General features: G+C 34.8%; 1 protein-coding gene across 6 annotated transcripts in view; it reads left to right on the forward strand.

Annotated features, from left to right (window-relative positions):
* LOC134535570 (DNA-binding protein RFX2-like) overlaps positions 1 to 14,558 on the forward strand; it is a 290,887-nt gene that overhangs the window by 131,432 nt on the left and 144,897 nt on the right. For all 6 annotated transcript variants that reach the window (XM_063374761.1, XM_063374759.1, XM_063374758.1 and 3 more), the window contains one exon: positions 7,530 to 7,676. In XM_063374761.1, the coding sequence (XP_063230831.1) occupies positions 7,530 to 7,676 (147 nt within the window). The remainder of the gene's footprint in view (positions 1 to 7,529; positions 7,677 to 14,558) is intronic.

Below are 14,558 nucleotides of genomic sequence, written 5' to 3' on the forward strand. Positions count from 1 at the left end.
AACTAAACTATCCTGATTCAAGAAATGAATTCATTTTTATGTAAGTATAAGTTAGGCACTAAATCCTCAGCTTAAAAGTAAGAGTAAACAAACAGTTCTACGTGGAAAATTAGATTTGGTAAGCATGAAAACAAGTTAATTTTCAACCGACTTAAAAAAAGGAGGTTCTCAATTCGGTTGTATTGTTTTCATTCACGTGAGTATTATACTGTCCAAGCCAAATTGTTAGTTACAATTAGCCAACTTTTAAATTAATTGCTGCTTATAAAAAATATGGTGCCTGGATTTAATATATATTATTTCAGTTCCTATGTGTAAGACTTAAAAAATTAACTTGGCTACGTTGGGGAATTCAACCCATATTCAGCGGCAAACTTAATTTCTTAGCACCAAACTTAATTTCTTAGCACCATTCGTTACTCCGTCAATAATTTTTACTTAATTCGTTTACCCTGAGAATCTCAGTGCACTAGCTCTGAGATAGTTTCTCTCTTCCCCCCCCCCCCCCCCCTATTTTTTTGTTGTAGTTCAAGACAATGTGAACCAAAAGTGGAAACTTGAAACTTGTACCTTAGATAGGTTAAATATATTTTACATATTTTGGAACAGCTTAGATCCGCTGTGCGAAAAGTTTCATAATGGAATTTATACTTGCATGCTAAGGTTTACATTAAATAAAAGGCTCAGTAGATTAAGCAGCCGGTAGGTAGTTATACCATTGTATTATTACATAACATTTTAAGTTGTTCTGTTCTTCGGAGGAGAAAGAATAATTGTAAATTTTTAGACGACTTTCTGAATGTAACTTAAAGCTAAATCCCTTTATCAGGCATTATTTTGTTTTAACTTAGGAAGCTACATTGAATGAATCCACATAGCAATGAGACAACAGTTTGAAAATCTTATTAGTTGCCTAAAAATAAGTATTTTATTTAATATTAGTATACCAATATTAGTCACAAAAAAAAATGGAAAATGTATTGGGGTGTGCGGATATTCGTAAACACGAATAGTAGCGCAGTTTTTTATGAACTATTCACATTCGGAAGTCGAATATCAAAGATTAAAATTGCTAATATTTACAGGCACATCTGTAGTTGCTGGTTGTTACTCAGGTGAAGCCAAACTTCTCTTTTTTTCATAAGATATTATAGTCGTCATTGCTTATTTGCCGATATACAGTAGACTCTTAATCATACGACACTTCACGATTCCAGGTAAAAGCATTGTTATTGTCATTTGGACTAGTTTTGACCAACCCCGATCTAACCTAATAAAAACATTTTTTTGCTCTTGAATCTGTATTCAACCTTCTCTAGCATGAAAATAATACACTGTTATATTTAACTATTTATTTCCCTTAATAGATGGCTGTCTTATGAAAAAAACAACTGATAACCTACAAGTACATGTAGGACCTGAATTGATACCAAAACAAGCCGTCTGGCAGCTAGCATCTACGGGAACAATATCAGCATTCAAATAATGCAGGGTTTATTTCACGCAATGTTACCTCACACACTGTGTGTATGGCAGTCCTCACCGCCGCTATGTGCCCAGTCGTATTGTGACGCTCCGCAAAAACGGTTGCTTTTTTCGTTATGATAATAATACGTGGAAGTAAAAATGGCAGTTACAGTTTTAGACTCTGGTTTCTACCTACTGATTACTTTTTGGTAACCAATGAACGTTTTAAGATAAACACGTTTTAAATAGCGAAACTAAACAGATTTACATACAAACACATTTATAAATATACGCGTTACAAGATGATAACACCATCTCTTAGCACTCGCCGCCCACGACCGTGCTACCACATTCCTGAAATGTCAGCCTTCACGTGACACTCCTGGAAAGAGATCTACAGAACTATCAGGAGATTGCCGCTACTTTCGGGCAGCTGGAGGAATATCTGCCTCAAGTGGTGTGGGTATGTACGTGTGAGGACGCCCAGTGACAACACGAAACGAAGCGCTGAATCTCAACAGTGGGCCGTCGACCTTGGGTATCTAACACAAGCTGGCTGGTAATATAGTTCTCTTGAAGAGGATCTCAACACGCGGCACCCATGAGTGCAAAAAGTTATTTTCCAGCCTACTTCCTTCAAATTTTACAAATTCTCATCTCCCCCTCCCACCCCTCCGTTATTCATTGCGGTCATGGAATTTGGATTTTAATTTTAATTTTAAAAAGTACAGCACTGCACTTTTTAATATTTCTATCTGAGAAATGTGCATATTAATGATGTTTACATTGCTTCAATAGTTAATAAACATGGTACAATTTTCACTTTGTCTGCAAAAGTTAATATAGTATTACTATTTTCACTACATGTGTTCTGTATTGTTATGTATCTATCTAAGTGAAAATGTAAGATAATTTATCGACCTTGAAATTATTCGCAATAAATTAAAAAAAAATTCCTGTTCGATTCAAAATTTTCGACCACCAAAATACACTATTCGCACAACCCTATAATGTGATAGATTTGTGTAGTGAAATATGTGTACATGTGATTTGCATAAGTTTTCTTAACGCTACTACTACGATGTTTTTTTTATTTAGTTTCGGCAAAGACAACTTTCCAAGAAAATGATAGAGAATGGAAAAAAAACTAGCTATTGCCATAGGGAACGTAGAAAATGATACACCACATATTAGTATCGTAGGGGACGGCGGCTGGAATAAGAGGACTGACTGGCATAGTTTCAATTTAAGTGGAGTGGTGAGTTATCTTCCTGTTTACACCAATGCTTACTCAATAGTCTGTTGTTCATAAAATAAAATATTTCAGTACTTATAACATCCAGTCAAAATGTGCATGTTAATTTTTTTCTTCTTTTTTTAAGAATTGCATTATCAGAGCCGAAACAAACCAACTCTCGTACCTGGGAGTGAAAAGGAAGTATTGCTTCGCATGCGAATTTGCAAGACTCAAAAACAAAAAGGTGAATGAACATCTTTGCTTTAAAAACTATAGTGGTCCAAGCACTGTAATGGAACAAACTATAATAGTAGAAGGGTTCTGCGGGAGTTTTGAGCAGCACTTGTTAAAATACTTACTTTGGTGACAGAGATTCAGTGTTTACTCTAGAATAAAGCAGCGAGTTCCTTACGGAAGGGAAGTCATAAAAATTGAGTGTGCAAACCACATTGTAAAAAAACCATGTTCACAAATTTTCCATAAATATGTCATTTCCACCATCTGCGCGTCGTTTGCTTGAATCAAGAATAGTAAGATTAAAATCCGGCGCTAGAAAAGAAATCGAAATTGCTGGAACATCTCTTGTTGGTACATCTATCGTTCGATTGAAACTTGACATAAAAAATGGTCCTCATCATGTATTCGGTTGTCACGAAAACTGCCGTGTAGAATACTGAAAAAGAAAAAATACCAATGAAAATTTTGTGACATTTGTGAAAGAGTCGGGGATTTTGGAAGCTATTGAAAAGGCTATTGATCCTATGGTAATGAAATCTGATAGACTCATACTTAACAAAACTAAAAATCAGGTTGAGCGATATATGAGTATGTTAGCTAAGTTTTCAGGTGAAAAACGGGTAAACTTTGCTAAAAGAGGCTGTTATTACGCTCGTTGTATGGGAGCTGGACTGGCCTATGTCAGAGGTCCTAGGTGGCACTTCATCCCATGGAAAAACAAATTTGGTCGAAGCCCAGGAAAAAACTTCCAAACAGTTTTAAAATTAGCTGTCTCCAGTATGAAGAAGAAATAAAAAGAGACGACCAAACAACACTCCTGGTCCTGATTTGGAGTATGGTCCAAGTTCTGAAGACATTTTTTGTCCTGAAGATGTGTTGAGTCCTGAAGAACTTGATACAAAGATGAAGTTTATCCTGGAAAATCTGAATCGGGATGCAACAACATTAAAAAATATTCATGAGTTGGAAAGAAGGAAGTACTGTTGGTCAACATGAGAACACTAAATGGAGGGATGCTTCTATGAACAGACTTACAGCATATAGTTTCGGTTTTGTGGTAAAAAGAACACATACATCCTGTCACTGTCTAGTAAAATACATTTTGTATCACAGAGAGATAAATTCCAAAGCCGTTCAGTTTGGACAAGTTAACGAAAATGTGGCTAAGAATATGTATTCCAAACTAAAAAATGTCTAAGTCGAAGATTGTGGCTTTTTTTTGTACACCCAAGCTTTTCATTTCTCGGAATATCTCCAGATGTACTAGTGGCAGACGATGGTTTGCTGGAAGTTAAATGCTTATTTTCAGCTGGGGACGATAATTTAAGGACTACATTTCAAAAAAGAAAAAAAAGTTTATCAAAGAAAAACCTGGAGATTTGCATCTAAAGAAAACCCACATTTTTTTTTTTTCAACCAGATTCAAGGTCAACTTGGCGTCTGCAGTAGAAATTATTACGACTGTGTAGTTCATACGAAAAATGATTTCCATGTTGAAAGAATTTTGTTCGACAAAGAAATTTGGGAAAAACTGATGCTGTCAAAGCTACAACAGTTTTTTGTGGAGTGCTTACTTCCAGAGATAGCAGATCCATTAAATACCCGAAGACTAAATGCGCGAGAGCCTGACTTTGTAAAAGAAGCTCAAAAATCACTAAAGAAAAACATAAAACAGATTTCTTCAGTTTTGGTTTCCTAAATGTTATGCACGTTTTCTTCTGTTTTTGACATAGTCCTAATATAACAGTGTAGATAATATTATGATCATATTTTGGTTGTAAAAGCAATACAATTTTTTTTAGAATTTTGGTTATCAAGCACATATTTTATGTTTATTTGTAGATTAAATTCGAACTTCTTATAAATTTATATAGACACCTCTTTTACTAAAGTATTATGTGTATCGTAGCAGTGAAAGTACTTGAAAGACTATAATTTCTCTGTTTAAAAATGTATGTCATGTTCATTTCAATCTTTATATTATATGTAATTAATATATTTATTTACATAGTACACATATTGTATACATTTTTTAATGGTGTCTTTCAACGGTATCATTAATGTACATACATAAAAACTATCTTTGTGAACTCTCTGTAAAATTACACAAAAAAACTCTGGCCAGAGTATCATTGTTTAATACAGCATTAAATTTTGTATCGTGTTTGTTCCTGTACATTTAAGGAAGTATTTCAGACATAACTTTATTAAAGTATTTAGTACAATTAAAAGAAGTTATTTATTATCGAGTGAAAGGTTTTTTAATCGATTAGAGTTATAAGACTGGGAATTATTTTTTTATTGTATTCGGTTTATGCTCGAAATTAGACCACAAAATCATACCCGGGCCGAGATTATACATCAGAATCTCTCGCTATAAGCCACTCTTCAAATAGTAACTAAATCCCAAATAAATAAATTGTTTCAGCGAAGAAATTGTGGTTGACAACTGTTTAATTGAAAAGGTATGTAAAATAACACGTGCACATATAACGCGCACAGCATGTGAAGGCCGTGGATCCCGGCGGAGGAAACATATCGGGTGGCAGGGAGGCAGATAACAAAGGCACTGCGACAGCGGGCAGCGCGCGACTGACGACTTGGCAACCCCGCGCGCGGAATAAGCCTCGCCGCAGCCGAGCGCTGCACATTCGCGACACCCGCGTGCTCTACCGGATAACGACTGACAGGACTGGCTCTTGTATCCCGATAACGACAGGTCTTGTGGAAATTGTTTACAGACGTTTTCTTTATTTCGTTGAGTATGGCAGTTGTAGTGCTGGTAACCGAGTGGATAGAAAATTCATTTGTATAAAAAAAATGTCCGTTTTTTGTGTGATTGGTGTAACAACATAACATTTATGCGGAATAATCAAGAGTTATAAATAAAAAACGCTTAACTTTTTCAATTAAGAAAAAAAGATTTGATTATAATATTTATCCTACAAAATGGGTATTTTCGCGTTTGAATTTGTAGCAACGGATATTGGCCGATGGCGGCCATATCTGGCTAGGTACATAAAACGTGGATTATACGATGGCCAACGACTACTAATGCGTTTTTGTTACCGTTTGTTTTCTGTTACGATGACCTAACCTATAATTTGTTTGTAAACATAATTTCAAATTGACATCTTTCGCAATCGTACACAAATGTAATACGTATACAACATTTATTTAACAGATCTAGTGGCACGTTTCCGACGCTAGTGAACATTTTGTGACGTTTCGTGAAGCTTGTTTAATGGCGACGCGACATGACGACGTGGATAACCTGTTTATATTTTTATATTTAGTGTATTACGGCAGCATATGTATATAGGCCTACCCGTAGCAGTTATGAGAAAAGAAAAAGTGTGATGTTGCAGAACGCTTTAATATTGCACCTACAACTCTGTCCACAATAGTAAAAGACAGAGCAAAAATTGAAGGAAATGCTGCAAAACTGCACCAGAAGAGGTAAAGATATAGCAAATGTATCGATAGTGGCCTTGACAAAAATCTTTTTGATTGGATTGTGCAAGCATGCTCTAATAACATACCCATCTCGGGCACAGCATTGCAAAAAAAAGCTTGGAAAGGCTTGGAATTGACAATTTTAAAGCCTCAAATGGCCGGCTCACACGTTTCAAAGCCAGGTGGAATTTAATCTAATGAAAACCAGATGAATGAATTTTACAAATTTAAAATAAATGAAAAGTACTTATTTTTCCTGTGGATTAAGACATTTAACAGTAGTTATGTAGTATATATACATTTTTTGAAGATGTTTGGTACAATGGAATTTTCTTTAGTCTATATAATCATGATGAAACATATGTAACAATTTTTTAATATTAAAAATTATCTTATTTCAAATCCTTCTACTTCGATTTTCCTTCGACATTCCTTCGCACAAGCTTCGCTTCGACTTTGCTTCGCATTTAAAAAGAGACCTTCGCACATGCCTAAAAATAAATAATAGTTAAAAAAAAAAAAAAAAAAACATGCTTTTATAGAAAATCCAACTATAAAATAGGAAATAAGTTTTAATAAATTTGAATTAAGAATAGTGTAAATAATTTTATTTATTTTTTTTTTTTTTAAGTTGTAAAAGCTTAGGGTGCTTTTTAAGATATTATCAAAATTATAATCCTTCTACTCATATCTGTCAATAACATATTTATAACTATTGACACCATGCACCCCATGCTTTTTTTATAATAAAATACATTTTTTTCTTATTTAAAATATTCTTAATTAAAATTTATTTTCTATTGTTTTAGTTGGATTTTCTATAAAAGCGTGTTTTTTTAGTTTTTTTGAAACTATTATTTATTTTTCATTTTTTAGCCTTCTTGGTCTTGGCACAAAGACACTAGGTACCAGTTTTATGAAAACAAAAAAATCGTTAATCCTGACAATCCTAGTAAGGATAATGGGTCTAACTGTTGAAAATATTGAATTGTCATCGGTCCGTGATAAGTATACCAAATAATCCGACGTTTTGGAGGGGGTCAAAATCATGTTCGAAGTTTCTGTTACATTCTAACATACATATGTATGAAGCTAATAGAAGCATGTTAATGAGGAAGTTGGCATTGTGCAGGTGGCGAGCAGCCTGACGCAGGGCGCAGCCACCAGCCAGCTGCTGGCGCAGGGCAGCAGCACCTACCTCATCCAGCAGGGGGTGGACGCGGAGATCGCGCACTCGGTGATCTCGGCCCAGCGCGGGAGCCCCCCCACCGTGGCTGCAGTGAGTGCCATGCGCTTGTGGTGCGGTTGTCCAGTTGGTAGGGACAAGGTTGTATGCTGAATTGTGATTAAACCATGTCAATACATCACATAGCACCAAAATGCAATTGAATTCGTCATAAAGCAGTGTTTCCAAGTATCACGGTTTTCCCGTGATTGTTACTGGTTTAAATGTTCCGTTACAGAATTACGGAGTTGTATTTCTTGATTGTGGACAGAGAGAAATTTAAGTATTTACAAATAGCCATTTTCTAGTTTGTTCCGAGACATTTTCGGGACGGCGCAATACATTTGTACCGTAAATCTCGCACATGTAGCCATTTAGCAGTGTCATTGGAACAAGTGTTTTGGAATTCTATAAGTTTATGGCACGACAATTTGGCAGATGTGGTTTGTTAATGGTTTGGTAACATTGGAAAGGTTTAAAGTTAGCAACAGCCAACACTAGAGACCGAAATGGGCTCTTGCAGTTGTGCTTGTGGTGTGTTTCGCGTTGCCATTGTTAAATGGAAAATGGTGAAATGAAGCTTGCTGCCGTTAACTTCAACATCTAGCTGCAAAATTTTCTTTTTTTTTCTTTCAATATTTAAGTGTCTATGTCTTGTTCCTTCTAAAGTATTTAAAAGACATATATTTTGTGAAGCTTGATTCTACTATCACGCATGGGGGCGTGATGACTGCCGATGTCACAGTGAGTCGAGGAGCATCAAGACTGTGGTAAACTGCTATCTGTACGCAAAACCTATTTCGTTTTTTTTAAAGTGGTGAAAGTGAGAGTGCAAATGCGGAACAGTTATTTACGCCATTTCTGGTGGAATATAATGTTCCATTGGCCATTTCCAACCGTGGAATTAATTTTAAAATAGTCCTAAAGTATGGATGTTAATAGACCTAAACATCTGCATTAGTACAGTGCATGGCAAAACTAACTAAAGAAGAAATTGCATCGGTTTTCCCAGTTTCAGCATTTTCATTGGAAGTTGATGACAGCACAGACAAAAATGTGATTTAGTTTTATAGTGAAAAACTTAAGAATGTACTGTGTTATTGTTGCTGGAATTATTGGACAACATAAGTGAAGGTATTTTCACTGCCATAGATAAAGAACTGCTTTCATTACAACAATAGTGGGAGAACTGTGTTGGTTTTTTGTGTGATAATGCTAACACAATGATTGGTGCAAACAAAGTAGTTATGTTGTTTGCATGGGCTTAGCACCCATTTATTTTTCTACAACACTGTTCATGCCACCTTATACATTTGCCTCCTCAGAAATCTTCAGTTCAGCTTTGTGTCAAATAACTCACGAGATAGTGAATGCCAGGTTGATTGTCGAGGAAGAGAGTAAATGTAGGGGAAACTGTGGGGAGAGCTATTCAGCATTGTCTGATGACAGCTTGAAAATTCTGGTACTCATATCTTGAGAAAACTGGCACTTCAGTCAAAACAGTGGTATGTTGTGCATGGTTTACTTGATAACTATTGCGAGGTATTTTTGTAAACCAATTTTTTTTATGTAACATGGTCATCACAGTTTAATATTTTTAAAACTAACCTAATGTCTAAAACTGGTTTTCCTTTTTTTTTATACCCCTACCTAATCGAAAATAATTTAATTTTTGTATTTCTTAAACTAAGACAAAATAAACTATACCTGTAATACGTCAAGGAATTACCAATGAAAACTGGTACATGTACCATGAAACTAGTATTACTAACACTCCTTTGTCTGGTTGGCCGGCTAGCTGGCAGGAGGGAGGTTAAGCCACGCCTCTGCCTCTCTCTCTCTCTCCCCCCCCCCCCCTGCCGCAGCGCTGCCTCTCCCCCCTGCGGCTGCCTCTCCCTCCTGCCGTGTATCTGCCTCCCCTACCCTCCCTCATTAGAACAAAGACGCACGACTTGCCAGTCGTTCCGCCAACTGTTTTATTTAATCAAAATTTAATTTGTGTTTAAATAATTTGTGGCGGTATTTCATTTTGCTTTTATTAAATGTTATTTTTTCATACCTGAAAAAAAGAAAAATCTATTTTTTCCTCCAAATTTTTTTGGAGTTGAAAATTCGGAAAAAAAAGTGGGGCCTTTACGCAAGTAAATAGGGTATATATGCAGAAGGGAAAAAACTGTTCACTCTGTATTGGTTATATTCCTATAACTTTTCAAAACCAGACCGTTGTTCACCATTTCATTTGACAGGAAAAATTTTATATCATTACATAGTCATGGTTTAGTGTCAGGTGTGGACGGTTGTGTGCACGCTCGGTCCTTGGCCTCCATAATGTTCTGTTATTTTTACTTTGTTTATGTGATGGTTTACAATATTAACTTGTCACTACTAGATCAGTCAGATTGCCTTGGGTTTCTTCAACCCCAATATAATGTTCTAGCTTTAGAACAAACACAGGTTTTCAATATGCTTAGATTGCCAACTAAGAAATCAAATTCTGGAACTGTGGCTAGTGGTGATAAACCTTTGTCTGTCACATCGAAATCCAAAGTCTACAAAATGGATCAACTTATCAAAACGGTTGAGATCCTTTGTTCTAAAGTGGATGACCTGAAAAATTAAAATTGTATTCTTAAGGGTTCGGTTCACTCCCATGCTAGCCGAATGGCGGGATAGGGATTTACAGGTTAAACTTAAATGCACGTGATTCCGTCAGTTATTGTAATAGAAAACTAAAACAAACACCAAATTGTAGATATTATAAGCATACAGGTTTCTACGAAAACAATTTTAATTTAATTTAAGTTTTTAAGTTTGATATTGTAAAATTAGGTTTTAATTTTGTCACAGTTATCAGTCAGTATGTTCTACCCCCTTAATTATCTCGTAACAACGTTGGTCATATCTCAATCTCACGAAAAGTCCTTGGCGATGGCAATGTATCTGGTTAAATATGCAAGTAACACCAAATTTTTTAAATGTATTTTGTGGCAGTGCATGATGTATAGGCTGCAATGCACACTGGTAATATGACGTGCTCCGCCGGCGGCGGACAAGAGATAAGGGCCGCGTGGAATGAGAGAAGGAACGGCCTAGTTGCCACTTCGCCTATTTCCCCCTCATCCACCCCTTATCTTCAGCTGCCACGTGACAGTAAACCCGCACTTCAAGTGATTGTGTTCCTCGGTTCAATTCTCCAGTTGCTACGCTACAGCCATGGGAAGAAATTAGCGTAAGTGTTCCAAGATCTCGCAACCTTTATCTCACCGTAGAAAGTCCATGAAAAATCGAATGAAGCTTCTTCTAGCATCTAAACGTCAAAGTAAATGGTGTGTATTTTATGATGCAACAATTATTTTAAGAAAATTTTATTGTAACCTTTTTACAGCTGGTAAAGTAAGATGAAGCGATGTTGTAATCAGCATAACAAAAGCGTAACGCTTACAGGGTAACTAACTATCAGCAGTGTCGTATTCGAAGGAGGATTGGGGAACGGGGCTCAGGAGTGAGGTGCTCAATGAAATTTTTGCATTATAGCACACTCGCTTAATTGAATACTTGCGCATTTGTCTACTTGCTCACTTGCATACTTGCACACAATCCACACATTCGTAGACATTATTATTCATATACTTACATATATTGATACATCTCTTCTAACGCGCATAGTGGCCACTCGTCCATATGATTTTTATGGGTTTTACGGCTAGAGTACTTATGCTTTTGAAATCAACACAGTCAGTACAGTATATAATTCTGTAGTGAACAACTGGCTTAGGGCTAAAGGTTTCCAGCGGGAAATGAATATATATTTCATTCATAAAATGTTTTTATTTGCCTTATAGGTTGTGTATGGTACATGCAGCCTTACAAGAAAAACAACACACATTTTATAGTTTTATTATTTTGCCTGCCTATAAATTCAGCAAGCCTATTTAAGACTGCAAGCAATACAGTTTAAATGTGCAACATGAAATGACCACTCTATGCGATATTCGGATCAGAATTTCGGGTGTGCCATGAATTTAGTTAAAATTGTATAATTTTTTTTATATAATTTCTTTATCCATCCGCCCCGGACAAGCAGACGTAAAGAGCGAGCGTTGAAAAGCAACAATTTCACAAGAAACTATCTAAGCTTAATTACTTCATAAAAATGCGATGAAACTATTTAAACTATCAAAAAACCTATGGACTTCTAAATCTGGATCAGATATTTTGAAATAAATTTTAGGCATTAGTAATAAAGATTCCGCCGGCTTTCGCGGCCATTGTCTTGCATTTATTGGCCAATAAATTTAGGCATTAGTGTTCCTAAGATTAGGTAGTTGATACGCCGAGCCCTAACAAACCCGCCGGCACACGGGAACCTGTAAAATAAAATAAGGTATCAAAGTTTTTAAAACTAGTCAGTGCTGAAATTAATGGAGTTGAAATATTGGATGTTTTAAAATGAATATTACTAAGTATGATATTAATTCATTGTTATCAGTTAAACAATTTCTCACTTACAAGAGAATGTATTACTATCATCATGCCAATGACTACAATTATAATACGCACAATGTTATTATGTTTTTATTTTTATAACATGGTTGTATTTGATTCGAACAACAGGAAAAAAAATATTTTTCTTTACAAACTATATTTACGAAATTGTAGTAATTCGACAGGCCCTTGAACATAATTTTGATATGGTAGCCATTGATTAGGCCTATGTTAAACAAAGTTAATTGTAAGTTAATTTAGATGGTTCATGAGGCTGGAATATATATAATGTATATATAAAAATTACATTTAGGTTTATGTAGTGAAGTGGTCACTTAGTAACGGCAATTACGTTTATTATCTCCCATAATCTTCAGTATAATTTGCGCCAAACTTCTTAGCGGGCGAATTTTCACAATGTTGTGCATTACCACATCAAAGAACTTCTAACTCAATGTCCAGTCGTTACCTTGGTAATAGTCTGCTTACAGCCGAGCTGTTAGCAATTTAAGCTACGGTGAACAGTGCTTTTCTGAGGACCATTGAGTGAGCAACTATATGGATGAGTCGTTGTGACATTGCTTGGACAGTTATTAGTAGCAGCGATTTTTTTTACCTCTTAATTTATGAATATATATATATTCAAAATACTGAACATTTAAATGACATGTAAAGCAAGTTATATTGTACAACTCATTTAATATTGTAAATAGATAGGTAAACTGAATATTTCCATCATTTATTTCAGTCTGTTAAATAGAATAATAAATGATGTTTATTACATCCACAGCGCACGCTGTTCACCATGTATTTGAAAAAGATAAACATGAACGAACTATTTAACTGATAGAATTAGTTTATGAACATTTTATAATGTGCCTGAGCATTTAAAATCTAAATGTATTCTAAATTTTATTCTTCAGGTCAGATCAGTGCAAATAACTATTTCCCCCAAAAAAGAACATATATTCAAGCCGGCGCATACAAAATACAACTGCAATACATATTAGAGCTGAAATAGTTGAGGAAACTAGCTAAAAAGTTAAAATAGTATTAAATAGAGCTGGAAAAAAGTGTGAATTAAGAATTCGTGTGAAGCTATTGCATTTTTATCTGGGAACCACAACTTCTTAATCATTTTTTTATACACAGGGAAAAAAACACTACAAAATAGCTACTTTTATTTTTAAGAAGTAGAGAAATGTTCGTTATAGCTGTAGGTTTTCACTGTGATTTTTAAGGTCTTGTGTGTTTTGGCATTGTAGTGGGAAAACCTTGACAGAAACGTAATAATATAAAGATAAGCGAGGACTGATAGCCACAGCATTATTATCGTTCCACTATTCGTCTTGCTATTTTTAATACATGAAATAATTAAACAATTATAAATATTTAACTAAGGCTATTTAGATGTACATCTCAGTAAGTTTTTTAAAGGAAACCTGCTACGGAAAATTTTATCATAATAGGGCTAGTTTACATCTTACATTATTACGATGCGGAAATTAAGATTTACTTTAAATGCACTTAAATGAATCATTCTTGTCTCCAGTGATAATTACGATATCAACAAACATTTTATGAATAATTTTAGTTTTCATACAGAATATTCTCCATTGTCATTCTCAACATAAGAACAAAATATAGCATGTTATCCTGAGCATTTTATTAATAATAAAGTAAAATCAGAACTAATAATTATTTTAAAAAAGTTTGTTTTTTTAAGCCCTAAAAACGTTTAATAATTGTTGCTAATAAAAACATTATAAACTTAAAAATTTGCTAATGTTTTAAACATTTCAAACCTAATAATCATTTTTACAACCAAAAAATAACAAAAATATCTGGCTGAATAATAAGTTGCAGTACCTAGAGTCGGGATCAACAAAAATTATTATGACACAAATTGTTGTTTATGTTTCCGATAGAATAGTTTTTAATTTTGAGATGTCGTATAATACGAAATGTTGGATAAGAAAAGGTCGGATGAAAGTGACACTTGGGTATTTGATTATTTGTGCATAATTCAGTCATATTCATTTAGTAAGAAAATGAAAGTAGGTAATGAAAATAAATCATAACATTTTGTGGTTAAGTTTATATCAATCATTGATTTGAATTAAATAAAACCTGCATGTGTAGTTCCGATGCGAGTGGTAAAGTCTCTGTTTTCAATGAGTAGAATTCGTGATTTTCCGGAGGTTCAAAGTACAGGAGGTGCTTTTGGGCGTTATTTATTTAATGCCTAAATTATTTTGATAAATACTAAATTGTTTACATGGAATTATGTTAATATAAAGCAGTGTTTACGTTTACAGTAGTCAAATGTCAAGTTTCCTTTAGAATGACTGTGAAAAACGGGGAGGTTCATCGCAGCAATGAAAGAAATATTTTAGTGTCCAATATAAGTTATAAGCCGAGGCTCCAGATTGTAAGGATCTCAAGGCAATT

Source organism: Bacillus rossius, chromosome 8 (assembly GCF_032445375.1).
Source record: "Bacillus rossius redtenbacheri isolate Brsri chromosome 8, Brsri_v3, whole genome shotgun sequence".
NCBI classification, from domain to species: Eukaryota; Metazoa; Arthropoda; class Insecta; order Phasmatodea; family Bacillidae; genus Bacillus; species Bacillus rossius.